This window comes from Canis aureus, chromosome 3 (genome assembly GCF_053574225.1).
Source record: "Canis aureus isolate CA01 chromosome 3, VMU_Caureus_v.1.0, whole genome shotgun sequence".
NCBI lineage: Eukaryota > Metazoa > Chordata > Mammalia > Carnivora > Canidae > Canis > Canis aureus.
Window position 1 is genome coordinate 10,651,025 of NC_135613.1, and position 27,387 is coordinate 10,678,411.

Consider the following 27,387-nt stretch of genomic DNA (forward strand, 5'->3'; position numbering starts at 1 on the left):
TACCATTAGAAGTTTGTACTTCCCCTACCGGGGTACCTCCCCTCCCCCGCCTCTCATAACAACAAACCTGACCTCTTTTTTGAGCTTTGTTTTTAGACTCCACATGTGAGATCATACAGTATCTGTCACCCTCCAACTTATTTCACATAGCCTAATACCTTCAAGGTCCATCCCTGTTGTTACAAATGGCAGGATTTCCTTGTTTTGCTTTTTTATGGCTAATACTTTACTGTGTGTGTATATCACAGCATTTTTATCCATTCATCTTTTGATGGACACTTAGGTTGTTTCCCTGTCTTGGTTATTGTAAATAATCCTGTGAACATGGGGGTGTAGATATTTTTTTCTTCACATTGTAAATTATGCCTAATCATCCCTAGCTTAAATTTTCTTGCCATCATTTATTTTTCAACTCATACCAACCACACAGTTGTGTAAAACCCCCTCTATTAAAGGGTACCAAATAGATCTTCACGTTCACCCCATAACCCTTGTAGTTCTCATCCACACTCGACGATATATTCTTTATTTAAGACTCTTGGTTTTGGTTTATCCAAGTTTTCTCTCCACCTTCTCTTTCATATGTTGCCTCCTTCATCTCAAGATCTCTAAGAAAACTAATGCCCCAATTTTCTCCATGACTCTCTTCTTTTTCCTTTCTCTCTCTCTCAGGAATCTTTGTTTTTATCACAAGGGTTTTCCAAATTTTTTCTTCACCCTGTACCTTTCCCAGGCTCTTACACTGAATTTCTTCCTGTTAAATAGCTCCATAGATGAACTTCATTTCCCTCTAAACCAAATACCGAGTGTCTATTAATGGCTTATCATCTTCTCTTTCACTCAAGATTTAATCTTTAGATTTTTTTAAACTTCCTTCTTACAATGGTCCACAGATCAATGTGTTCTTAAATTGAGGTCTTAAATTAAAAGATTAAACAACCTAAATAAAAATCATGAGTCAGGGTTGTTAAAAATGCAGATTCAGTGCCTCACCCTGGACTAACTAGGATTTCACAGGAGAGTCGCAACCTGCTTTTTAAACAAACATCCCATCTAAGTCTTAGGCACACTATGTTTGTGAACTAGTGCATTATATCAAGTATCATCTAATTCTGCAGATTCTACCTTTTCAATGTTTCTCATTTGGTTCTCTCCTTTCCTGTGGCCTTTACCCTAGTTTCAGGCTGCTTAATCTTTTAGCTGGACATCAGTAATAGGACTTCCTTGCCTCTAGGATATTTTCCACTCTAATTCATCCTACACACTGGAGTCTTATTAATCTTACTAAGTCACAGCTCTGCTCATATAATGTGACAAGAATTTATTGAGAGCATACTATATACTAGGTGCTCTAGGGCAGGAGGTTCCAAATGGGGCTGATAATCAGAGTCATTAAATGAAAGAAGCCTTTTCAAAATAGATTCTCTATCACCCCTCCAGGCCTATTAAATTAGAATCTCCAGAAATAGAGTTGAGAAGTTTATTTTTAAAAAGTTCCCCAGGTGACTCTGATACTTTTGGGCAACATGAGATTGGTTAATATAAAGACTAAGACATTCTTGTGTATTTCAGAGTATACTGGGAAAGATGGGAACATATACAAATAGCTACCATATAATACACTGATTAATGCTGTATAACAAGTACCATGGGCCGTAGGAAAGATTAATTCTAACTGCATTAAATACCTTTAATAACACACCTAGCTGGAAGAAATCTTTTCCTCCTCTAATTTCCCACAGTACTTTATCTATAATTCTCTTAAAGTCTCACTTTTATCTTGCACTATAATTATTTTTGTCTATGTTTCATGTCTTCTACAGGATACTTCAGGGAAAAGCTTTGGCTTTAGGAGGGCAAATAATCTGACAAGGAATTTTTTGAGTTCTAGTTTATTTACAGGATAGACCTGTATCAAAATAAATAAACATAAATCATGCATAGTTATACACTTAATAAATAAATAAAATCTCAAAAATAGGATGTCCCCATAACTCTCGGATATATGAAGCCAAATTTGAGGATTTTAATCACACTACAGCATTCAGTAAAGTTCTTTCAACACAGCAGGTACTCAATACAAAGTTATGTATGAACCAATGGGATTTGGGGAAAAATGCCTTTGGATATAGAAAAACATACTTAATATGTCCAGCATCTATCATAAAAGGTTATAGATTCCAAATGAAATAATATGCTGGTGGTTTTTGCAAACCAATGCCTGTAAGCCAAAACCAGTTAGTCTGTTTGTTTTGTTGGAATAGCCCAGTATTATTAGGGTGTTTGTTTATAAATTTTAATTTAAATGTCTTTCGCTCAGGCAGATATTCTGATTTACCACAGGCTCTACTACTTCCTATTATCTCACATTAATCTGATTACATATTTATGTCTATATAAATGGTCTAAATAGGAGAGTGCTAATCGTGACAGACAACTGCTCCCAACCATTTGTGCTTTTTAATTGTTGCCTATTATGGGCTGGACTGTGTGCAGCCCCCATCAAACCCCCATATTCCTATGTTGAAGTCTTAACCTCCAGCTTCTCAGAATGCAGTCATATTTGAAGACCAGATCTTTAAAGAGGTAAATAAGCTTTAGGATAGTATGAATCGTGTTTTTAATATTTTATTTATTTATTCATGAGAGACACAGAGACATACACAGAGGGAGAAGCAGGCTCCTTGCAGGGATCCCGATGTGGGACTCGATCCCAGGACCTGGGATCACGCCCCAAGCCAAAGGCAGATGCTCAACCGCTGAGCCACTCAGGCATCCCTGAATTGTGTTCTTTTAAGAAATTTGGACACAGAAGTTTACATACATATAGGAAAGACCATGCAAAGACCAAGACAGAACATGGCCATCTATATAATCCAAGGAGAGAGGCCTCGGGATGAAATCAACCCTAACAACTTGATTTTGGACTTCCTACACTCTAGAATTTAAGATAATAAAATTCTACTGTTTAAGCCCCCCCAGTCTGTAGTATTTTGTTAAGGGTGTCTGAGCAAACTAATACAGCTACCCAACTATATTTAATATTAATCTTAGGCATTTTTATATCAAAATCATGTTTACCATGTGCAAGTCATTCTGCCAGTACACTGATAAATATCATTCTAAGCATCTTAGAACCTAGTAGATGATGCAAACTATACGTACAATACATTTAATCAACATTAAGAAACATTACAAGATCCAAAGCAAAAATGCCAAATAAAGAGCACATTATAATTCTATATGCGGGCTACATCTCAAAAACTTCAAAATTTGACCTAGGTCTTGAAGGATAAGTAAGATTCAGCAAAGCTGTGTGGAAAGGACATCTGGGTGAGAGGAACAGCATACAAAGTCAAATGTCTACTATTTGTAGAAACATTTTTTCCAAGTATAAGTACATCTAACAAGTCCAAGTTTCCTTTCTCAACCCTAAAGTCACTAATCATTTTTAAATTAATGACCAAGTCCTTATAAAATTTAGGCTTTTTTTTCCCTGCCAGATAAATAACAGTCCAAATGACTTTGTTCAGTACAATACTGACATCCAAAGGTCATTCTAGTTCATCTCTAGGATCTCTTGGGCATCTGCTAAGATTTAGTTTTATCTTCAAATGATCTGTGAAGGCAGTTAAGGTGCTCATGGAACATTCTCTTTTGACGTTCTGGCCATTTTTTTTTCATCTCTTGCCTATATATCAAACCTTATCACATTAGAATGGCTCTACAATGCAGGTGGTCTGTGTTTTCTTAAGTGCCTCCTCTTCTGCAGAATGTATTACACAGTTCATTAATGTTTCATACCTAAGCATTCTAATGTATTTAATTTTTTATTTAATGAAATTTCTAACCTACAGGCTGAGGAAGTTATTCAAAAGGTCTCATCCAAGCTACAGGAAAAGTGCTCATTAGCAGGGAGTTTTGAAGATGAAATATTAAGAAAGAGGTTGGAGGGACCTAAACATAGATAGATCTAAGCCTTCATAAATACTTCCCTGCCCTAATTCTAGAGGAATAAATTCTTCCTGATAGGCAGGGAAGTTTTGGTGAAGTTTTCTACAAGACTTTGGTGACAAGAATTTAACAGTGACTTTTGCTGCTTCTTAAAACATGTGTTTCAAAGCAGCAAGATCTTTTTAGAAGAATTATGTGTCTTTGAAGAGCCTTATTTCCCCCCTATCATTTCAATGTTTACTTTCATAAGTAAGACTGGAGTGAGACCGATACCGTCCAATGAGATTCACGTTGAACCGAAGGCGCCATACTTAGCACCTAGCTCCAATTATTTTAGATTACAATGATTCTCGGAAAGAAAGGAGACAGCTGAATCGGTTGGATTCCTGGAACGGTTTAGGCTCAAAGCACCTGGCTATTTTACCGTCTGCCTTTAGATTTGTGGGAGATCAGGAACTTAAGTCAGAGAAGCTTTGCGACTGTACAGAAAATTTGAAAATTCAGGTCTTTGTCCATTACCAAGTTAGGGCGGAATTTGGCAGTCAGGAAGAACCAAAATTTTAAATTTAACAGTACGTCGAATGGCGCCCGTGTTTTAAAACTACAAAACGTGTACAGTGAAGTAAAAAAAATCCGCACTCTAAGTTACTGAACTTCTTTTTTTTTTCTTTTCTTTTTTTTTTTTTTTTTAATCACCCGCTCCTCTCCTCGAGTGACGAAGTGGACTAGGGTTTCTATAAACCCTTACTTAACGAGAGGGTAGGGTTACCACACGCTTACCTTAGGGCAACAACTTGCACTTTGTAACTGGACAGGAATATCGTTTGATGACAGAGAAGGGTAAAGGAAACGCAGGCCTGTGGCGGGACCCCACCGCACGCCCACCTTTACTCTCGAGGAACCTGCCTCAGCCCGCCAGCTCCTCCTTCAGCTTGGCAAGGCTGCTTTTCCCGCGGAGTCTCGTCTTCCGGCCACAAGTCACCTTGGCCCGCCCACCCGGAAGCCGTCGTCTTGGCAACAGAGTATCGTCCCGCCCTTATTTCCCTCGCCACGCCCACCGACTTGGGCGTCTGGCGCTAGTCTGGCTTTGATTGGTCGATCTCTGCCTCACTCTACGAGACGTTTGGGGCGGCGCGACTCCAGCCCTCGTATTTGAATTTGTGGCGCGTAGAGTTCGTGAGGTGCTGAAGGGTGGCTGGGCGTCTTCCTGGAGCCCGGTATCTTGTGGTGAGCGACCCTGAGGGGAAAAAATGACAAAAAGGACGGCCGGAGGTGGAGGCGCCCTGAGTCAACGTGGCCGTCTCGAGATGGGAGACTTCAGCCGAGCTGCGTCAGTCGCCTGAGGCAGGACCTCTCTTCGCGTCCTCACGGCCTTTAGGTTCGTCCTCACGTATTCCCTGCGATGTAGACTGCACGTCGGCCCTCGGTCAGTCGCCCCTGAAGGAAGGCTCCTCCTAACGCCACCTTCCCTCTTCCTTCAGTGCCTCTCTCTTCCCCCGCTCCTCCCCCCCCTCCGCCCCCCGAAACAACCCTCGAGCTCGGAAGCGCAGACCCCCCTCGCGCCAACTACACTCGATTCCCCACAGCTGTCCTTCATGAGTTATATCCTCGTCCTTCTCCCGTGCAGAATCAGAAACTAGTATCTGCCCTTGACTGTGGAAAAATGTCTCCGCAGCAACTGGTGAGCGGCCCGCGCGCCTCACACACTGAATCCAGACCCTTCCTTATCGAGGATGCTGCTGTCCTCATCTTCCCAAGTGGGATGTAGTCAAGGTCACGTGGAGAGCGCAAGTGAAGCGCGGTTAAAGCACCACGGAAATGTAAGTTACTGTTGTTCGCCCTTGCTGCCTTGGAATGATGAGGGATTCCTCCCCGAAACATGGTTATTTTGTTCTTGGTCAGACCTGTGGATACATGGGTTTCAGTTGTATGTTGGAGTACAAACTCTGAGGCTTGATCTCAAACAAAAGCAACCACTGATGGGAAACCTCTTCACTAAATTTCAGCTTCTTTGTCTGGTATGACATGATTTCCCTCCACTCCCCAATGTATTTAATGTCAAATTGAGATTCAGGACCATTTCAGAAATTTTTAAAGTATAAACATGGACAGCTTTCCCTAACATCTCCTGTCTATGACCTTGAGAATCTTTTCTTTCTAATTTGACAATTTATTTTTTAAAATATTTTATTTATTCATGAGAGACATACAGAGACAGAGAGAGAGAGCGAGAGAGGCAGAGACACAGGCAGAGGGAGAAGCAGGCTCCTTGCAGGGAGCCCAATGGGGGACTCGGTCCTAGAACTCCGGGATCATAACCTGAGCCCAAGGCAAATGCTTAACCGCTGAGCCACCCAGGTGTCCCTAATTTGAAAATATAATGTAATTTTCTATTTCCATGTAATTTCTATTTCTACTATTTATACTTTTCAATGTAATTTCTATTTCTATTCACCTCTAGAACAGAGGTTCTTAACTTTGCGGGGTGGGGTGGGGTTCGTAGTGCCCTCTAAGAATCAAAAATTTGGGGGGTCTTGTGTACAATATAACACACAAAAATTTTAACTCAATTTCAGGGAGTTTTAGAGTCCACTGTGAAGCATGGACATGTATGTAGGGCCCCAGTCCAGTTCTAGAAGTTTATTTCTTTTTTTTTTTTTTAAGCAGTAGTAGTTATGCAGCAAAAGCAGGTGTTTTACTTTAAAAATGTTAATGTCGTTTAATTTCTCCGTTATGAGACTTACAGTTCTGAGGGAAGTGGGGATTGAGAAGTCTGAAGTAGTTGAATTAGTAGCAAAAATTTTTAAAGGAGCACTAATTTAAGAATTTTACAGAAGTCAATGAAGTGCTTCTTAAAGTCATAAGAGTCTCCACAGATGAGGGTAGTATATGGGCACACAGGCATACAAGAAATAAGTTGACAAGATTTTATATCCAGTCTTTTTGAATTAACATAAAAAGGAGGAAAATTCTTGATCAACTTCAGGAGTTAAAATAATTTACGTGCCTTAATTTTTTGGATGGTTTATATTGAAGTAATTTTTATTGTGAAATTCTACCAACATGTCTGTTTTCCATCGTCTTCTGAACTATTTCAAGCATTGCTTTTTCACGTTAGAACTTCAGTTGAGGGACGTCTGAGTGGCTTAGAGATTTGAGCATCTGCCTTCAGCTCAGGGAATGATCCCGGAGTTCCGGGATCGAGTACCGTGTTCAGCACCTTGCATGGTGGCTGCTGCTTCTCCTGTCTCTGCCTCTCTCTCTCTATCATGAATAAGTAAATAAAATCTTAAAAAAAAAATTCAGTTCACCTGAAATTTAATTTTGTGTTTGCGAAGAATGGCTTTAACTAAGTTTTTTTTGTTTTGTTTTTTGTTTGTTTGTTTAATTGCTGTTTTGTAAACTGTGGCCCATGGGCCAAAGCTGGCCAACCATTTTTTTTTTTTTTTTAATACTTTTGGAACACTGACACATCCATTTGTTTACTTGTTGGTGTCTACTTTTGTGCTACTCTGTCAGAGTTTAGTAGTTGTGACAGAGACTCAAAGCTTTATATATTACTGTCTGTCCCTTTACAGAAAAAGTTTGCCAGCCCCTGTAATAGTACATTCTTTCCTCACTGAGTGGAGAATGTAATGCTTATCCTATGTAGTTTCCGTATGTTCGTCTTTGTTTTTGTGTTTTCTAGGCTATTTGTCTAGCTCTGTACATAAAACAATGTTTTCATTGCTTTAGCTCTAAAATAAGACAGTGTACAATAGGTAAAATTGCTCCCCTTATGCCTCATACCAAGTTGTTTTTCACCTTACTTATTCTTGGCCCTTAGATTCTCCATATTAATTTCATGATCAGTGTATTAAATATCATGAAATATCTTTTTTGGGGTTTGATAGTAATTACTTAGAATATACAGATTATTTTGGGAAGAATTATCTTTACAATATTGAAGCTTCCCATCCATGAACATAGTATATCCTGATTATGTCTTTTAATATGATTTTATAACTGTTTCCTTCAGAGTGTATTTAAGAGAGATTAGTCCTTGGTTTTGCTTTCTTGTGCTTAGTTTTAGAAATAGGGCAAGGCTGGCTGGTTCTTTAAGCAATGTAGGATGTAGTCTCTCCTCTATTTCCTGAAAGAGGTTATATAGAATTGGTATTATTTCTTTGTTAAATAGAATGCAGCATTGCATTGGCATTTTCTTTGTGAGGAGGTTGTAATGAAAATAAGAAAATGAGAACATAGTTTACTTGCTTACGTCTTAACATTTCTGTCACTTTATTTCTTCTTGTAGGTCTAAGTTTGTATCATTTTTCTTAGGTCTGAAGAACATCCTTGAACATTTTATAGTGTGGCTTGTTGGTGATGGATTCTATTACTAGTTATTAGCTTGAAAATGTTTTTATTTTGAATTTTGAACTGTATATATGATTTTGGTTTTTAGCACCTTTGTATTCTTGTTTCTGTTGTTTTTAGTTAGATATTTGAAGTTGTACTTTGTTCTCTTGTATGTAGTAATGTGCCTCTTTTTATGGCTGAGTTGTAAAAAACTTTTTAAAGGTCTTATTTATTTATCTGACAGAGAGCAGAGCAAGGATTTACATTTTAAAACATATTGTTAATGAAATCTTATGCAGCCTTTTGTTTCTAGTTCGTTTCACTTAGCATAATGCATTTAAGGTTCATCCTGGTTGTTGCATGTATTACTAGTTTACCCCTTTTTGTCTGTTGAGTAGTATTCCATTGCATATATGTACCAAAATTTGTCCATTTACCATTTGGTAGACATTTGGGTTGTTTCCAGGTTCTGGCTCTTAGCAATAAAGCGGCTATGAATATTGGCTGATAGGTCATTGTGTGATTATAGATTTTTATTTTTCCTGGGGTCCATACAGGAGTGAAACTATTGGGTCATATGGTAAAAATATTTTTAACTTTATAAAATACTGCTAATTTTCTTTCCAAGTGGCTATTTCCTTCTGTTTTCTTATCAGCAATTTAAGATTATTCTCATTATTGTACATTCATATCTGCTCTTGGATGTTATTAGTAGTTTAAAACTTAACTATTCCAGTACATGTATATTAGATATCTCATTGTAATTTTAATTGCATTTCTCTGATGACTAATGATGTAGAGTGTCTTGTGTATTTATTTGCTTTATGTATAATTTTTTTGGTGAAGCATCTTTTAAAATCTTGCTTATTTTTTATACAGATTTATCAAAGTAAAATTGGCATGCAATAAATCTTATATAGTTAAGTAGTATATGTTTTGATAAGTTTTGATATGTATTTACACCTGTCACTACAATCAAATTAATAGACATGCTAAAACATGGATGATCCTTGAAAACATTATACTCAGTAAAAGAAGATAATCACAAAAGGTTATGCATGGTGCAAATGTATACAAAATGTCTTAATAGGCAAATCTGTAGAGACAGAATGTACATTAGTGTTACTAAGGGACTGGGAGAGGGAGAAGGGGAGTGGAAGTGGAAGTGTGGTTTCTTTTGGGGGATGATAAAATGTTCTGGAATTAGAGCTTGTGATGGCTGAGTAGTTGTGTAAATATTCTAAAGAACTACTGTGTTGTTTTTTAAAAGGAAAATTTATGGTAAGTAAATCTGTTTTTTAAAAAGAGGGAAGGACACCTGGGTATCTCCATCAGTTAAGTGTCCAACTCTTGATTTTTGGCTCAGGTCATGATCTCAGGGTACTGGGATTCAGCCCTGCGTCCAGCTCTGCACTCAGTGGGGAATCTGCTTGGGATTCTCTCACTTCCTCTCCCTCTGCCCCAACCCCCACTCATATTCTCTCTTTCTCTCTCTCTCTCCAAATAAATAGTTTTAAATGAAGAAACCCACTAGTTATGATCCATTAACGGACTGTTTAAATAGCATTACTTATAATTGCAAAAGCATGGAAACTAACTCAATGTCCATCAGTAGAAGAATGTTTAAAAAATGAAAAACTTGAATGAAAAATTGAATGAGAAAGTAAAGAAGCTATTAAAATAGTCAAGCAGAGAAATTTGTATCAATAGGATGAATCTCAATCCTAACTTGAGCAAAAAAAAAAAAAAAAAAGATTGCAGAGGAATCTATAATAGGTATAATACAGAATTAAAGTTTAAAGTATATAGAGGGCAGCCCAGGTGGCTCAGCAGTTTAGTGCCACCTTCAGCCCAGGGCGTGATCCTGGAGACCCGGGATCGAGTTCCACGTCAGGCTCCCTGCATGGAGCCTGCTTCTCCCTCTGCCTGTGTCTCTGCCTCTCTCTCTCTTTCTCTCTCTGTCTCTGTCTCTCATGAATAAATAAATCTTTAAAAATATATATAGAGATAATATTATGATTTAGTAAAAATATGAAAAAATAATGGGATTATAAACATTAGCTTCCAGAGAATAATTGGTTGTGGAGATAACTTGTGATACGTACTTGTAGCAGGGAAGAACAAAAGAGCATTACTAAGGAAGAATGCATAAAGTGCTTTAACTATATTTGTTAATGTGTTATTTCTTAAGCCATGTGATAGGTATACAGAAATTTTATTTTTTATTTTTATTTTTTTGAAATTTTATTTTTAAAATATTTTAAATAATTTTTATAAGGAAATATAAAAGATAAAGCAAATGAAGATGGAACCATAGAACCTGGAAAGGATAAGTAAGCTAAAATTTTTTTTTAATTATAAAAGAATAACAATGTCAAATGTAGAATTGAGAAAAGAATGCTGAGGGAGAACTGATTTGCATAAATGAAGTTATAAATAACTTCTTTTAAAGTTATGTTTTCCTTTGGGAAACCAAGCAAAAATATAGAGCAAGATGACCTGGAAGCAATTTCACTAACATATATTTTGCAAAGTGGTACTACTCTTAGAAGTCAAATCAATGCCTTCTAGGAGATTTTAGTCAAATAGTCTCAGAGGAGAAAAATATAAGGATGTTGGATAATAGGAACATGAGATCTTTCTTACATGGCATAGGAGCTCAGTTGTAAGATAATCAGAAGGTACCCAGACAAACAGATTACACATGTGAAACAAGAGGATACTTGGGTGGTTTCTGGGTGTTTGATATCAGAGCCCATTCTAGTATCAGGGAATACTAAAAATTTGATCCCTGTTCACAAAGAGAAAAGGAATTTATTCAAACTATACCATCAAGCCTTTTGCCCCTTTATAAAGAAAGGACTTTGTAGAAGCTGTGAGTTCAGAGGGCTAGGGTTATTTAAAAAGCACTACCCACAGAGATAAATGAAGAAAACAGGAATTCCAAGAGACTTCCAGAAACCCAGACCTGCAGAACATGGACAGGGATTATACAAATTCTGTACAGGTTCTTTAATTTAGTGATATTCTCTATGTTGGATCAAATGATACCTCCCTCAAAAATATGTTCAAGTCCTAATCCTGGGTATTTGTGAATGTGACCCTATTGGAAATAAAGACTGTGCAGATGTAACCGAAGTTAAGATCATACTGATCGGGACGCCTGAGTGGCTCAGCAGTTGAGCGTCTATCTGCCTTTGGCTCAGGGCGTGATCCCGGAGTCCCAGGATCGAATCCCACATTGGGCTCTCTGCATGGAGCCTGCTTCTCCCTCTGCCTATGTCTCTGCTGTTCTCTGTTTGTCTCTCATTAATAAATAAGTAAATCTTAAAAAAAAAAAAATCATACTGATTTAGGGTGGACCCTAATCCAGTGACAGAGTGTCCTTATATAGAGAAAGGAGAAGGAAATTTAGATTTAGGGAAGAAAGGAATAAAACAAAATCCTAAGACGTGTTTCTATAGTAGTGAATAGCCAATTTATGACAAATACCCTAAAGGAGTCTCATTTGTTTTTATGTGGAATCCTCAAGATTCCTTAGAGTGACTTTTCTAAGTATTTGACCTTACTCTCAAAAGCAGTTATCATTGCTTTAAAAAAATAATAAGCAGGAATAGTAATAGCAAAGCAACAGCTAAACTAACATTTATCATCTTCTAGTTATCTCATTTGTTTCTTTTGATAACAATTATTCTTCTTTCATAGATGAGGAACTGAGGTCACTGTTAAGTTGACTTACTAAAAATAAAATCAGCATCTCAAAAAAGACATCACCATCTCCCAAAAGAGTAAGAACAACAGAAATTCAGGCATTAAATAGTACTGGTTAACAACTGTCTGAGATTCTAAGCTTTAAGAGATGTTTGAGAATGGAAGGGTGAATGCAGACATTTTAATTATATGGTCTGGAGTTAAACTCATGCAACAAGTATCTTGTAGCTGCTATAGAAATAAAGATGTGGGGATTCCTGGGTGGCGCAGCGGTTTGGTGCTTGCCTTTGGCCCAGGGCGTGATCCTGGAGACCCGGGATCGAATCCCACATCGGGCTCCCGGTGCATGGAGCCTGCTTCTCCCTCTGCCTGTGTCTCTGCCTCTCTCTCTCTCTGTAACTATCATAAATAAATAAAAATTTAAAAAATAAAAAAATAAAAGAAATAAAGATGTGATTTCTCAATCGTCATTCTATAAAGATGACACTTTATTACAGTTTGCTAGTTTTATTCTCACATTTAAAAACTACAGGTAGTTTTTTTTTTTATTTTAACTTATATAGCATGCATTTTTGTTCTCTACTAATGAAGATCTATCTGGAACAATATATACAACTCACTGAATCTTCTTCAGGTTAAAGAAGCTTTAAAACTATCTGCCATCATGAGACTTCTAAGAGTATACATGGAACCAATTTATATTAAAAAATAGATATTTGGAGTGCTTGGGTGGCTCAGTCAGTTAAGCATCTGCCTTTGACTCAGGTCATGATCCCAGAGTCCTGGGATTGAGTCCCACATCTTTTTTGCCATCTGTATATCTTTTTTGATGAAGTATCTGTTCACATCTTTTGCACTTTTTGCACTTTTGCACAGATGGCCATAGGGCAACTTAAAATGCTACAAAACTCATTTGTTGTTAAGGAGATTTGGCTGTTTTTCTTGAATAATCATTCCCTGAACTGCTGCAAGCCTTTGGTTAATTTCTAGCATTCTGAAAAAGTTTATTTTAATAGTTTCTGTTAATGCTGTCATTTTTTTTATGAAAGAGGATTTTCAGAGGTCTTGAGGTTATCAGTGATGTCCACCTTACTTTTTGTGAACAATGACACAAAATTTATAAGTTAGTGCTGTAAGATCTGGAAATATTCCATGCCTGTGGAATAGGACAAGATCTCAATTAATTTACCAAGGAAGGTAATAGGCTTGCTACACTTGTATAAATGAAATCTTTCCACAATGTTACACTCATTGATAAAGTATCAAAATTTATCAAGATGTCTCAGAGTGAAGTTCAACCATGGAGGTATGGTATCTTTTGAATTTCTTTCAATTCAACGGAATCTTACAGAGAAGTCTCTGCTTCTGATCCTTGATAGGCCTAAGATACAAATAGGAAGAAAGACGGAATCTATGGGGTCAGAAAAAAAAGACATAAAAAAACCCCTAAGCATGTCTAGAAAAGAACTGTGGCTACTGGACTAACGACCTGACTGAAATAAATTACATAAGCCAAGCAACTTTTTGAGAGAATTGTATATTTTAGTTTACTAAGCACATAACAGTTTTCCAAAATGATTGTACCAATTTGCACTGTCACAAATAGTGTATCAGTTGAGATGATTAATCAATCAATCAAATAGTGTATTAATCTGGGGCACTTGGGTGGCTCAGAGGTTGAGTGTCTGCCTTCAGCCCAAGTTGTGATCCTGGGGTCCTAGGATTGAGTACTGCATCAGGCTCCCCACAGGGAGCCTTCTTCTCACTCTGTCTATGTCTCTGTCTCTCTGTGTGTCTCTCATGAATAAATAAATAAAATCTTTAAAATAGTGTATTAATCTTGCAGCAGTTATAGTAGTAGTTTAATTGGCATTTCCTTGGTATCTAATGAAGCTGAACATATTTATGTTTTCTGGCCATTTATGTTTCTTTTTTGATGAAGTGTCCATGATTTTTTATTGTTTTGGTTGTTTGACATGTGGTAGAGTGTCAGGTGCACAAATCTTAAGTGTACAGTTCAGAACATTTTTTATTGTTTTTGGCATTTATATATACATCTAGATCAAGATATAGAACATTCTCAGCATCCCATAAGTTCCTGTTTCATTCCCAATTACTACCACTTATCTTCCCAGAGATAACTACAATGTTCTCATTATTATCGGCATCAATGAGGTTTATTCCAAATTTTTTTTTATTGTGGTAAACTATACATAATATAAAATTTATCATCTTACCCATTTTAAGCATGCACTTTATTTTTTTATTTTTTATTTTTTTTCTTATTTATTTATTTTTTAAATTTTTATTTATTTGTGATAGTCATACACAGAGAGAGAGAGAGAGAGAGAGAGGCAGAGACACCGGCAGAGGGAGAAGCAGGCTCCATGCACCGGGAGCCCGACGTGGGATTCGATCCCGGGTCTCCAGGATCGTGCCCTGGGCCAAAGGCAGGCGCCAAACCGCTGCGCCACCCAGGGATCCCCAAGCATGCACTTTAGTGGCATTAAATACATTTATAATGTTCTCCAACTATCACCACCACCATCCCTCTTCAAAACTCTTTTCCTCTTGTAAAACTGAAATGCTATACCCATTAAACAATAACTTATTTCCCCCTTCCTCCAGCTCCTGGCAACTATCATTCTATATTCTGTCTCTGATTCTGACTACTATATATGTATATACTGCTGTATATAGTGTGTATACTATCTACCTCACATAAGTGGAATCATATGGTATTTGTATTTATGTGACTGGCTTATTTCACTTAATGTCCTCCAGGTTCATCCATGTTGTGGCATATTGCAGAATTTCCTTTTTAAGGCTGAATAATATTCTATTGTATGTATAAACCACATTTTGCCTGTTCATTCATTGGTTGATGGACACTTCAGTTGCTTCCGTGTTTTAACTATTGTACATATCGCTGCTGTGAACATGGGTATACAAATAACTCTTCAAGACCCTGCTCTCGATTCTTTTCAGTATAAATGCAGAAGTAGAATTTCTGAATTAGATGGAAATTCTATTTTTAATTTTTTGAGGAACTGCCGTACTGTTTTCCACAGTGGCTGTACCATTTTACATTTCTACCAACAGTGTATAAGAGTTCTGATTTCTCCACCTTTCACCAACACTTGTTATTTTCTTTTTTTTTCTTTGTTTTTTGATAGTTGTCCTTTTAATAGATGTGAGGTGGTATTTTCATTATAGTTTTGACTTGCATTTCCCTAGTTCCTAGTGGTTCGTGATACTGAGCATCCTTTCATGTACTTATTGGGCATTTATATACCTTCTCTGGAGAAATATCTATTCAAGTCCTTTGCCCATTTTTGAATCAGGTTGTTTGTCCTTTTGTTGTTGGATTTCAGAAGTTCTCTTTACATTCTGAATTTTAATTCCTTATTAGATTAGTGATTTGCAAATATTCTATTTTATGGGTTGCTTTTTTATTCTGTGGGTAGTGTCTTTTGTTGCACAAATTTTATATTTTTCATAAAGTCTGATTTATATATCTTTTGTTGTATGTGCCTTTGGTTGTCATATATGAGAAATCATTGCCGAATCAAATGTCATGAAGTTTTTGCCCTGTTTCTTCTAAGTTTTATATTTTAGGTCTTAGATTTAGATCTTTAATCCCTTTTCAGTTAATTTTTATATATGGTTAGGTAAGGTCCAGTTTCATTCTTTCACATGTGATATCCAATTTTCCCAGCACCATTTGTTGAAATGGCTGTGCTTTCCCCATTGAGTGGTCTTGCTACCCTTGTAAAAGTCGTTTGACCAAAGTTACCTAATTTGTTAGTATATAATTCTTTATTATAATTTGTTGTCACACTGTGTATTTCTGTGGTTATCTTTTGTATTGTTTTCCATTTCTCGTTTTGATTTTTGAGTCTTCTTTTTAAAATCAGGAAGTGTGAGTCCCCAGCTTTGTTCTCCTTTTTCAAGATTGTTTTGACTATTTGAAGTCCCTTGAGAGTCCATGTAAATTTTAGGATGAGTTTTTCTATTTCTTCCAAAACATCATTGGGATTTTGATAGGGATTGCACTGAATCTGTAGAACACTTTGGGTGGTATTGACATCTTAACACAGTATTAAGTCTTCTAATCCATGAGCATGAGATGTGTTTTCATTCATTTGTATTTTCTTTAATTTCAGCATTGTTGTGTAATGTTCATTGTACAAATCTTTAATCTTCTCAGTTAATTTCTAAATGTTTTATTATTTTTGATGCTATTATAAATGAAATTGTTTTCATACTTTTTAGATTATTCATTTTTAGTGTATAGATGTATCTAACTTTTGTGTGTTGATTTGTATCCTATTTCTTGGCTGAATTCTTTTATTCTAAATTTTTTTGTGGCATCTGTAAGGTTTTCTACATAAAAGATCACATCATCTGTGAACAGAGATAATTTTATGTATTTTCCAGTTGGGATATCTTTTTTTTTCTTAAATGCTCTGATTAACATCAATTCATTTTACCTCATTTTGAACTTCATTTACAAGTATGTGCTATTTTGTGTCTAGTGTCTTTTACATAAAATAACACATGCTGTCATTGAAGACTTTGCTGGATAGTTCTAAAGTTATCACGTGGAAGACCCTTTTTATTTTGTTTTAATTTTCTACTTCTATTATATGGGATCAGAGAACACTATTTATATTGTTTCTACTTTATGGAACATATTGAAGTATTCTTTGAGACATAATATTTGGTCAATGTTTGTGAATGTCTCATGTACACTTGGAAAGGAAAGTATTTGTTGTGGGAGCTTAAAAATCTAGATACTGGCATAGCTTTGTTTAGTTTATGACTTCTTAAAGAAATTTTTTGTACATTTGTCTTATACTGAGTTTTGGTATATTGAGGTCTTCTGTTTAGTTTCTTTCTTGCATTTTTATTTCTCCTGGACTCATGTTATCAAAGTAGTTGCCATGTTATTTGGTGTGTAGATATTAATAACTAGTATATTTTGCATGTGGTCTTTAGGTCATAAAATGTTTTTTAGTATGTAATGTTTTGGGGGCTCAGCTCTACCATGTCTAATATCAGAACTAAAACACCTACTTATTTTTTTCATTTGCCTTGAAGACCTTTGTACCCTATATTTTTACTTTTTGAATCACTTTATTTTATTTTTTATTTTTATTTTTATTTTTTTTAAAGATTTTATTTATTTATTCATGAGAGACACAGAGAGAGAGGCAGAGACACAGGCTGAGGGAGGAGCAGGCTCCATGCAGGGAGCCCGATGCGGGACTCGATCCTGGGTCTCCAGGATCATGCCCTGGCCGAAGGCTGCACTAAACCGCTGAGCCACCAGGGCTGCCCTGAATCGCTTTATTTTAGATGAGTTTCAGCAATATATTGAAGAGTTGAATTTTACTGAGTTAATTTGAAAGTATCTTAAAGATAGTTAAATCTTTATGTGTAATCTCTATACTAACACATTATATATTGTGCATATTATGTTTTCTTTATATATAGTATATTTTTATTGTACCCCATTTTATATTTTCTTTGGTATTTGAAAGGTTTATATTTTTGTTCTAGTGGTTATTTTATGCTATTATTTATAATGTCCTTAATTCAGTTATCTTCTTGGCGCTTACTTAGAATTTCATTGTTTTGTTTGTCAGTTTAAATAAAATAACTTGAGCACCTGGGTGGCTCAGTGGTTGAGCATCTGCCTTTGGCTCAGGTCATGAGCTGATCCCAGGGTCATGGGATCGAATCCTACATAGGTCTCCCCACAGGGAGCCTGCATCTCCCTCTGCCTATGTCTCTATCTCTCATGAATAAATAAATGCAATCTTAAAAAAAAAAAAAACTTGATTCCTACTCTCCTAATAACTTTCTTTGTATGTTACCGCTGAGCAGTCTGATACCAGTTTGATTTTGCTTCCTTTGTAAATGACCTCAGAAGATTTTTTTTTTTACCTTTGTAACTGAAGCAAATGAGAGTTCATCCACCCAATGAGCAGCAAGCGAATAAAATTCGATACTGAGTTTCTACAGTGAAGAAAGATAGGCTGTTTGTTGGTGTGGTGCCACCCAGGAGAACAGGGAGCTAATGTTCAAAGGTTTTGAATCCCCGATGACTAATAAGCAGAGGTTTTTAAAAGCTGAAAATTCAGGATAATGTTCTCAGGATTTTGAACCATGGTGATTGATTAGGTATTAAGTCCTATAGTATTTATTTTCTTGATCATCTTTTTCCTCCTGGCATCTCCCTATGTGGTTTTGATGTGATGGCTATACTAAGGTTGTCATTCTGCTTTAGGGAACTGTTCATTCTACTTTAGGGGACTAGAACTTCAAAATACTCTCTGCGTATTGCCTTAGTAATATATTTTTGGAGTACAAAGGCAGAAGTTCTATATCCTGTAACTATTACTAAGCTACAAACTGTTATTTTTTTTTTGGTAAACCTTGCACATTTTTGTTTGTTATCTTTGGAAGAACAGCATCCCACAGATTTTTCAGGGGACAATTTTCTGTTCTTTCCTAAGGCAATTTTATGGGTTTCTTTAATAGTGACAAGGGCTATGTGACTCTCATCAAAAGTATTTAGGAGCCATATGTTGAAATTGTGGGGTATGTGGGGGTTTGCAGTTTTACCTTTATTTATTTTTTTTTAATAAATTAATTTTTTATTGGTGTTCAATTTACCAACATACAGAATAACACCCAGTGCTCATCCTGTCAAGTGCCCCCCCCCCAAGTGCCCGTCCCCCATTCAATCCCATCCCCCGCCCTCCTCCCCTCCCACCACCCCTAGTTCGTTTCCCAGAGTTAGGAGTCTTTATGTTCTGTCTCCCTTTCTGATATTTCCCACACATTTCTTCTCCCTTCCCTTATATTCCCTTTCACTATTATTTATATTCCCCAAATGAATGAGAACATACACTGTTTGTCCTTCTCCGATTGACTTACTTCACTCAGCATAATACCCTCCAGTGCAGTTTTACCTTTAAAGTCCAATTATGTATTGGATACATCCTAGAATAGGGTATTTGTGTCAATTTCTGAGATCTTTCATAGGCCTTTTTAATATATACATTCATGTTTTTTTATTTCTGGTTATCTTTTTTTTATATTCAAGTTTTAAATATTAGCTCTACAATTTTATGTGTGTTGGATCCTCTTTCTCTTTCGTGTATATTAACAGTTTTTCCCTGATTCTTATTACAGTCTTCATTTTGTTCTTTTGCTATTTTCATCCTTTCATTCAGTGCCTCTTACTGTATTTTCATTCAATTCAATTTTCTCTTGAGTCATTTATAATTTATTCTTCATTTCTAAAATGGCTTTTGTCTCCTCAGTTTCTTTTATTAGACCAGATATCTCTCATTTCACATCTTCTAATGTGAAGATTTAGAGCCCATTTTTGTTCTGAATTACTGAATGTTTGATTTGAGGGTCTTTCCCTCAATACTTGTAAATACCATTTAACAATATATAATTCAGGCTGAGATAGTATTATAGTTACCTCTACCTTACAGTCTGTCTGTCTGCCTTCCTTCCCTTCTTCCTTGGAGAGTAGTGTTCATTGGCTGAAGGGTTTTGGTCTTATTTTCTGTTTCCTTTTATAAACCTATTTACAGTTGTTGCCATATCAGTTATGAAATTTAATTTTTCTTGAGCAGCAATAATAGTTCATAGTGAAAATGGTTAAAGGGTTTACAAGATTTCTTAGTGCAAAAGCTGTCCCTTCTGTTACTATAATGAAATATCTTGAATCTGTGGTGCATTGGTTTTGGAGAGTGACAGGGTTTGAATCCTCTAATTTTCTGCTTCTTTTTTATACTTGTAGGACCATTATTGTTTTCTTCTTTCTCTCTACCACCAAACATCCAAGAAGTACCACTTCTTTGTCTCCTCTAGAAGTGGTACTTCTCAAGACTGTCACTTCTGTTTCTTGTGATTACAAACCTCTTCTTTTTGACTCCACAGTAACCAGTGCTGGATCTAACAGGTCTTAAACCTATTTTAAGGATTTCCCACTTCCTGGTTCTTATTTTATCTGTACTTTGTCACTTTGTCTTCTCTTCTACATGATCTTTATTTATCTCTCTTTTTAAAGCATAGATTCTATGGATTATGCTAGTCTTTATCTCTTAGTTATGCTGTATATTTTGAGGGTTTTTTTTTTTCACTTTATTTTTACAGATTAAGGTTATGTGGAGATATCAGATTTAAGTAGTGGTTCTTATTTTATTGGGAAACTGGGGTCTTCTATTTTTTTCAAAGATTTTATTTATTTATTCATGAGAGACACAGAAGGTAGAGACACAGGCAGAGGGAGAAACAGTCTCCATGCAGGGAGACTGATGTGGGACTTGATCCTGGGACTTCAGGATCATGCCCTAGGCTGAAGGCAGGCACTAAACTGCTGACCCACCCAGGCATCCCAATCAAAGGTATTTTGAAGTGCACATCTAATAACTCTAGTACCCGTATATCCTGTAGATCTGTTTCTTTTCTTTTAAATTTTATTGTGGTTTTGTCTCTGGATATGCCTAGTAATTGTGAATGGAATGTGAGACATTGGATGTAATGTTTGGAAGATCTGAATGATACTAACCTTCCCCAAGGTTTTTTGTTTTGCTTCTGATAGTAGGTAGCATATGGACAGTTAAACTCCATAAAACCTGAGATTGAGCTGATATATAGCTGGGTTTCATTCTTCTGTTACACTATCAGTATCCAACCTCAAAAATTTCCCCCCCAGTCTGTGATACTGTTAACAATTTTATTCAGCCTCCTAAGTGAGTATTGGCAATGACTTAAGAGAACTGATGCTGAAAGTTGAGCTTCTTTTTCTAGTTCTTTTTATTGAAAAAGCCTCATTTAAGATAATCTGCCATGTCCTCTCCACCAAGTTTTAAATTTTAATTATTGTGTATTTAATTTGTATAGATGTCTTTTGAATATTCTAGGTCATTTATTTTTAATTTTCTGTTCTGTGAAATGTTTACACTTTAAAAATTGTTTTCAATATATGTATATGATCTGTTTTTGACAATTCCAAGAAATGAAATCCTTCTAAGTTCATTTTTGCTGGTTCTCTTTCACGGTGCCTTGTTTACTTATGTATTTAATAGTTTGTTCTACCAGATAACATTTGCGATTGCTGCAATCTCGCTTCTGGGGACACTACCAGTTATGTACCAGTTTATGTTTATTTACTTATTTATTTATTTTTGGATCCATTCTGGTGATAAGAATTTAGCATGTATATTTACTTGAGTTCCAAGGTTGTGGTTACAGCACCTTGTGGTTTTATGTTTTCCCTGCTTTGCTCATTGCCAAGACAACTGTCCTTACAGTCCCTCAGGCCCAGATTCCTGATGGCCTTCACATTGAGGGGGTGACCCTTTGAGTTCCCAGCTTCATAGGACGAGAGTCTCATGTGAGGCTCTTAGGTGGTGTTCATGTTTGTCTTCTAACCTTCATCCCAAATAAGGTCTGTAAGTTTTGGGTCAAAATGGTTGACCAGATATTCTTAAAAACAAAATCTCCTTGTGATTTTTCTGAGTTCCACTTTCACTTAGATTTTGAGTTGATAACTTCTTACTATTCTCATGAACTAGGATGCTTTTAAGAAGGTATTTTTGTATATTACCGTGCATTTTTAGTTGTTTTCAGTGATGTAGTTGGTGTACATACTGTGGTTCTCAATATTGCCTGAAACAAACTTCTGCTTGATCATAAAATTTGTAAAGCCATTAATAAGAACTTCCTTTTTGGGGGTGCCACTTTGTTCCCACTACACTACCACACATATCCATACACTCACACTTTTCAAAGCTAACAGTTTCGGGGCAGCACCGATGGCTCAGCAGTTTAGCACCGCCTTCAGCCCAGGGCCTGATCCTGGAGACCCAGGATTGAGTCCCACCTCAGGCTCCCTCAATGGAGCCTGCTTCTCCCTCTGCCTGTGTCTCTGCCTCTCTCTCTGTGTGGTCTCTCGTGAATAAATAAATAAATAAAATCTTTTTAAAAAAGAAAAAAAAGGAAACAGTTTTTTCTACTTTTTAAACTTTGCTTTTAGGCAGAAGGTTTGGAAATACATCTGGTATCGTCTGTTAAGTTGGAGTTTTACTTTTTCTTTTAAGATTTTATTTATTTATTCATGAGAGACACAGAGAGGCAGAGACACTGGCAGAGGAAGAAGCAGGCTCCATGCAAGGAGCCCGATGTGAAACTTGATCCTGAATCCCGGGATCACGCCCTGAGCCAAAGGCAGATGCTCAGCCGCTGAGCCACCCAGGTGTCCTGGAGTTTTACTTTTTTGATGCAGGATTGTAATTGTTATTGCTAATATTTTTTAGGCTCTATGAAGCTCTTTTTTTTTTTTTTTTTTTTATATATTTTATTTTATTATAGTCACAGACCGAGAGAGAGGCAGAGACACACACAGAGAGAGAAGCAGGCTCCATGCACCGGGAGCCCGACGTGGGATTCAATCCTGGGTCTCCAGGATTGTGCCCTGGGCCAAAGGCAGGCGCCAAACCGCTGTGCCACCCAGGGATCCCTCTATGAAGCTCTTAAATAGTTTTCCAAAGGTCGAGGTGTATGTTACAATCAATTTATCTGAGATATTTCTGTAATTTCAAAAATTTACTTGTACTTAAGTTTTACTTTAATAGTGAAAAGTAAAGGCTTAACATGAAAAGCAGGAATAGTCCCCCTTTCTAATTTTGCACCCCTTACCTCTCCATTTCCTGGATGGTTAAAAATTTGGTAAATTGATGGAAAGTTTTTTATGAGTTTGTATACTTATATACGTAAATTTTCTTTTTTTAAAAAATATTTATTTGAGAGAGCAAGCACAAGCAGGAGGAGGGGCAGAGGGAGGGAGGGGGAGAGAGAGAGAGAGAGAGAGGGAGAGGAAATCTTAAGCAGACTCTCTGCAGAGCATGGAGCCCAACATAGGGCTTCATCCCAGGGTCCTGATATCATGACCTGAGTGGAAATCAAGAGTCAGATGCTCAATTGACTGAGCCACCTAGACGCCCCATGTTTATTTTCTAGATAGTTTCAGAATTTATTTTATCTTTCTTTAAAGAAGAATACCCCAAGGACAAGGACGTATTTTAAGATAATTTTTAAATAGCTTCCTTCTATTAAAGATTATGTAATCACTGTAGTTGACTTATTTTTTTTTTAAGATTCTGTTTTGTTCATTCATGAGAGGCAGAGAGAGAAGCAGGCTCATTGTAGGGAGCCTGAAGTGGGACTCAATCCTGGATCCCGAGATCACACCCTAAGCCAAAGGCAGACACTCAACCGTTGAGCCACCTAGGCACCCCCTATTAGTTGATTTAAAGAGATATTCTGTGGTAGAGTAATACATAACTTGAATATTCCTTTAGTATTTGGCTTTGTAAATAAATTCGAAAAGTGATAATCTCATAACATTCTTTTTTTTTTTTTTACTTCTTTCTCACAAAGTAGCAAAATAAACAAAACCATCATTCTTTTCTAATCTTCAGAAATAATTTCTTGCTGGCCCTGGATGAGAGACTGTTTTCAAAGCCATCATATGGTATCTACAAAGCTAAAGTTTAGACCTTGCAGTTTAGACCTCTGTTGCAAGCGCTTCTAAATTACAGAAGAGAGCTTACACTTAATCTTTGGATAGTTGAGGACTTGAGAATGAAGCAGTTAGGGGGAAAAAGATCCCTTATTAGAAGCATAAAACCTACTGACTGTATCTTGGCCAGTGTTCCCTTTTTTCCAGTAAGCTGTCTGCTATACAGAGGTGTATAACCCTAATGGCTTGTTGTATGCCATTAAAAGGTATTGTACACTCATAAAGGAATGACATTTTGATCAATGCTGTTAAAAGAATTACTGTCTTGACACAGAAAAGCTTTCCTGCTGCAAGTTTAAAAATATGCCTTTAAAAGCTTTTTATTGAATACCTTTGCATCCCTCAGAAATGTGCCATTTTGGCAAGAGGTTACTCTGAAGTAGTCCACATTGTAACTTCAATGCAAAACCTCCTATTTACCTTTGGAAATAGCAAAGCCAACACAGGTATTTCCCTACCAAATGGAGCTTAAAGACATGGTAGCATCTTAAACCACTGTATCTTACCTAAAAATAGAATTTTTGTAAAGAGAAAGCTGAAACTAAATTATTCCTTTTCATTTTGTGAGGCATTTTTTTTTCATGCTGTTTGTTTAAACTTTGTGGTTTTAATTTTCCTTTGAATTTAGAAATCATGTCTTTCATCCAGTTCAGATAGCTCTTTTCTAATCACCTGGGAATTGGTTCTCTTAAATGGTAATGTGTTGGATGTGAATTTCCACTGTTTCTTTTTCTTTTATTATATTTTTGATTAGGAGTTTATGAAAAACATGTTGTAATAGACACAGTCTTCCAAAGCTGACAGTTTCTTCTCACACAGTCTCCTCTAGGTTTTCTAATGTGTCATTGCTATAATTTTAGCCTTACTTCATATTTTGTAAATCTTCTGCTATTACCTAATTTCTGACTTTATCCTATATTATTCTGACTTGTGAATGGAGCATTTTAAAGTCCAAAACCCTGAAAGCCACACTTTTCTTAAATATGTCACTACAGAATGATTATTTGCTTGATAGATTTTAATTTTTGTACTCTTTGAATTTGACACTTTCAATCTTATAAACTTTTTACACATTTCAGGGTATGGGCATACTTTAGCACAGATAGCATCAATTTTTATATAACATGTTGACTTTGTCAAAATCTGTTTTACTTGTAAAAGCAGATGTTTTATTATTATCAATAGTTGTATTGGTTGTTTTTATGATTCACTACCCACTTACTGGCAGAAGATTCATATGTAATATTGATAACACTAAAACTCTTTGTATTTCTTATGTGCCATCATATTCTGTGTTAAAGTACTTCCCAGGCTCAAAGAAGTTTGATAACTGGTCAAACAACAAGGAAGTTGTAAAATTGGGACTCTAGTATAGGCAGTGTGACTCCCAGCTATTATCGGAATTATACTATTGTGTAATTCTTTTTTTTAAATTAATTTATTTATTCATGAGAGACAGAGACAGACAGACAGACACAGACAGAGGGAGAAGCAGGCTCCATGCAGGGAGCCTGACATGGGACTCGATCCGGGGTCCCCAGGATCACGCCCTGGGTTGAAGGCGACGCTAAACTGCTGAGCCACTGGGGATGCCCTTATTGTGCAATTCTAATCCTTCTTATAATCTATTTATTTGTTCTAGGTGGTATTATCCCCATTTTACAAGTGAAGAATCTGAAGCTCAGATAGGGTAAGTACTTTGCCCATTGACACAGAGTAAAGGAGTGACAGAGATGTCATTTGAAACAAGATCTGTTTGACTTCAAAGTGTATTTTCCACTACATTTTTCTAGTTATTTTTCCTCAGCCTTCTCATCACACCTCTTAATTATCATTGTGTATTTAAAGATGGTTTTTATTAGAAATTTTGAAATAGGAATTCGTCTCATGATTTTCACTTATGATTTGGAGAGAAGCATATTGAAAATAGAGTACATAGCAGGAAACCTGACTTATTGTACTGTCTCTGATTCTGGCCATATGACATTGGACAAATCACCTTTTTTGGGTCTCATTTATAAAATGAGGGCATTGGACTAGATGATTTTAAAAGGTTTCCTTGAACTCTAAAATCTAATTTGACTCTATTTTGATTTAATGTTTACACTTGTTCTTTTTAGCACACATACAACTTTATCATCTATATTTCAGCCCATTAAGTATGATATTTTATTAAAGTTAGGGGGCAAGGAGCTCTGATTTTTATTCTTTACTTGCACTATTACATCTGAGGTTGAAATTCAATAGTAGAAAGAAATTCCATATAAAGTAGTAATTAATCTTATTATAAAAGCACTCTTTCTTTTAAACTACTCAAGATTCTCATAGTTTTTACAGTTAGAAACAATAATTCTGGAAATCTAAATATTACAAAAGGAAATAAATTATTTTTAGTACAAAATGTTTCCACCAAAGGAGATAAGAATAGGTGACTGCTACCTTCAAAGCACTTATAAATTCTTAACTGTACAATAACACTATTAGCAACTATAATAGTAACATTTATCGAGAATTTTATGCTACTGTGTTGTACTAAGATTTTATATACATTACATCATTTAGTACTCATGAAAACCCTATGAGATAAGTGCTATTATCCCTATTTTACATACTAGGGAATAAAGAATTAAAGAGGTTAGGCAGTTTTCTTAAGGTTACATCATTGGTAAGAGGTATGTAGATCTAATGAATGCTACAGAGATTTTCCTCATATTTATAACATAGAATAATTGTAATAGGTTACCAATGTTTACCTCTATGAATATGATTTAAGCATGAAACCTTTTCAGAATGAATAAGTCTGATGATAAATGGCAGTTTTCACTTTCTCATTGCCAGTTACCTATTTTATTGATATAGTTATCAATAAAGCAAGTTTAAGTTTTTAACTTAAAGCAAGTTAAAGCATACATGCACATGCAAGTTGTGGCTGTAGATTAGGGTTTTCAATAATCCCAGTTTGCCCAGGCTTGGGTTTCTGGATCATGGAACTTTTGGTGCTATAACTAGGAACTTTACTAAAATATAAACAGGGGCTATATATATATATATATATATATATATATATATATATATAGTATGAGTATGTGTGTATAGGTAGATGTATATGTGTCTAAAGTAATGGTAGTAGTTAGGCTACAGGGACTTCAGATCTTGCAGAGCTTAAAACAGCTCTGAATTCAGTGCCTAGACTGATATTTGTCTGTTTTATTAGCAGAAAGCTTAGTCTCCTGTGTTTTCCCTGTTTCAGATAACCTTTTCTTGTCATCTAAGAAATTAATTTCTTTGTTGGAATCATTGCAAGTAAACTTGATAGCAGGAGTGCTGTTATTGAAGCAGCTTACACAGTGATTTGCTAAGTACAGCCTCTTCATAAAAGGTGAAGCAGAAGTCGATTTATCGATCACCACCAGGATTTCAGTAACCTGTTGAACTACCTGATTTTTTTCCCCCATTTTCATAAAGCCCACTATTATTTCTCTTTGTACAATTAAATTTAGTTGTTTCTTCGGAAACACTTTTTCACATGTATTTGCGCATGATATAAACATTTTTTGTGTATATTTGCTCTTCTATAGAATTGGAACTGTCTAAAAAACTTATGAGGTTAAGCCACACAAAATTGCCAAGATTTAACTTTTTGACCTATAGCAATGGCAATTTCATATAGCTCAACTAATAGTTAATTTAACTTTTGGTTATTTGGAAATATTAGGCTACTAATTTAGCTCTAAAGATTCCTTTGAAATCCTGTTTAATATTAGAAACTG

The 27,387-nt window shown here is 36.0% G+C and overlaps 1 protein-coding gene and 1 long non-coding RNA gene across 20 annotated transcripts in view; one reads left to right on the forward strand and one right to left on the reverse strand.

Moving 5' to 3' along the window:
- Positions 1–5,255, reverse strand: part of LOC144308513 (uncharacterized) — a 137,492-nt gene extending 132,237 nt beyond the window's left edge. Inside the window, exon 1 of one of the 3 annotated variants that reach the window (XR_013374978.1) lies at positions 4,735–5,255. This is a non-coding gene — a long non-coding RNA (uncharacterized LOC144308513). The remainder of the gene's footprint in view (positions 1–4,734) is intronic. The other 2 variants (XR_013374989.1, XR_013374996.1) reach the window with 2 other exon arrangements.
- LOC144308469 (uncharacterized) overlaps positions 1–27,387 on the forward strand; it is a 329,585-nt gene that overhangs the window by 59,844 nt on the left and 242,354 nt on the right. For 6 of the 17 annotated variants that reach the window (XR_013374945.1, XR_013374944.1, XR_013374953.1 and 3 more), the window contains exons 1-2: positions 4,633–5,380; positions 5,582–5,774. Coding sequence is in view for 7 of the 17 variants with exons in the window: in XM_077889030.1 (XP_077745156.1) it covers positions 5,688–5,774 (87 nt within the window). In the remaining 10 variants the exon portion in view is untranslated. Of the gene's footprint in view, positions 1–4,628; positions 5,381–5,581; positions 5,775–25,259; positions 25,308–27,387 lie in introns of those variants that run through there. The other 11 variants (XM_077889042.1, XM_077889051.1, XM_077889061.1 and 8 more) reach the window with 9 other exon arrangements.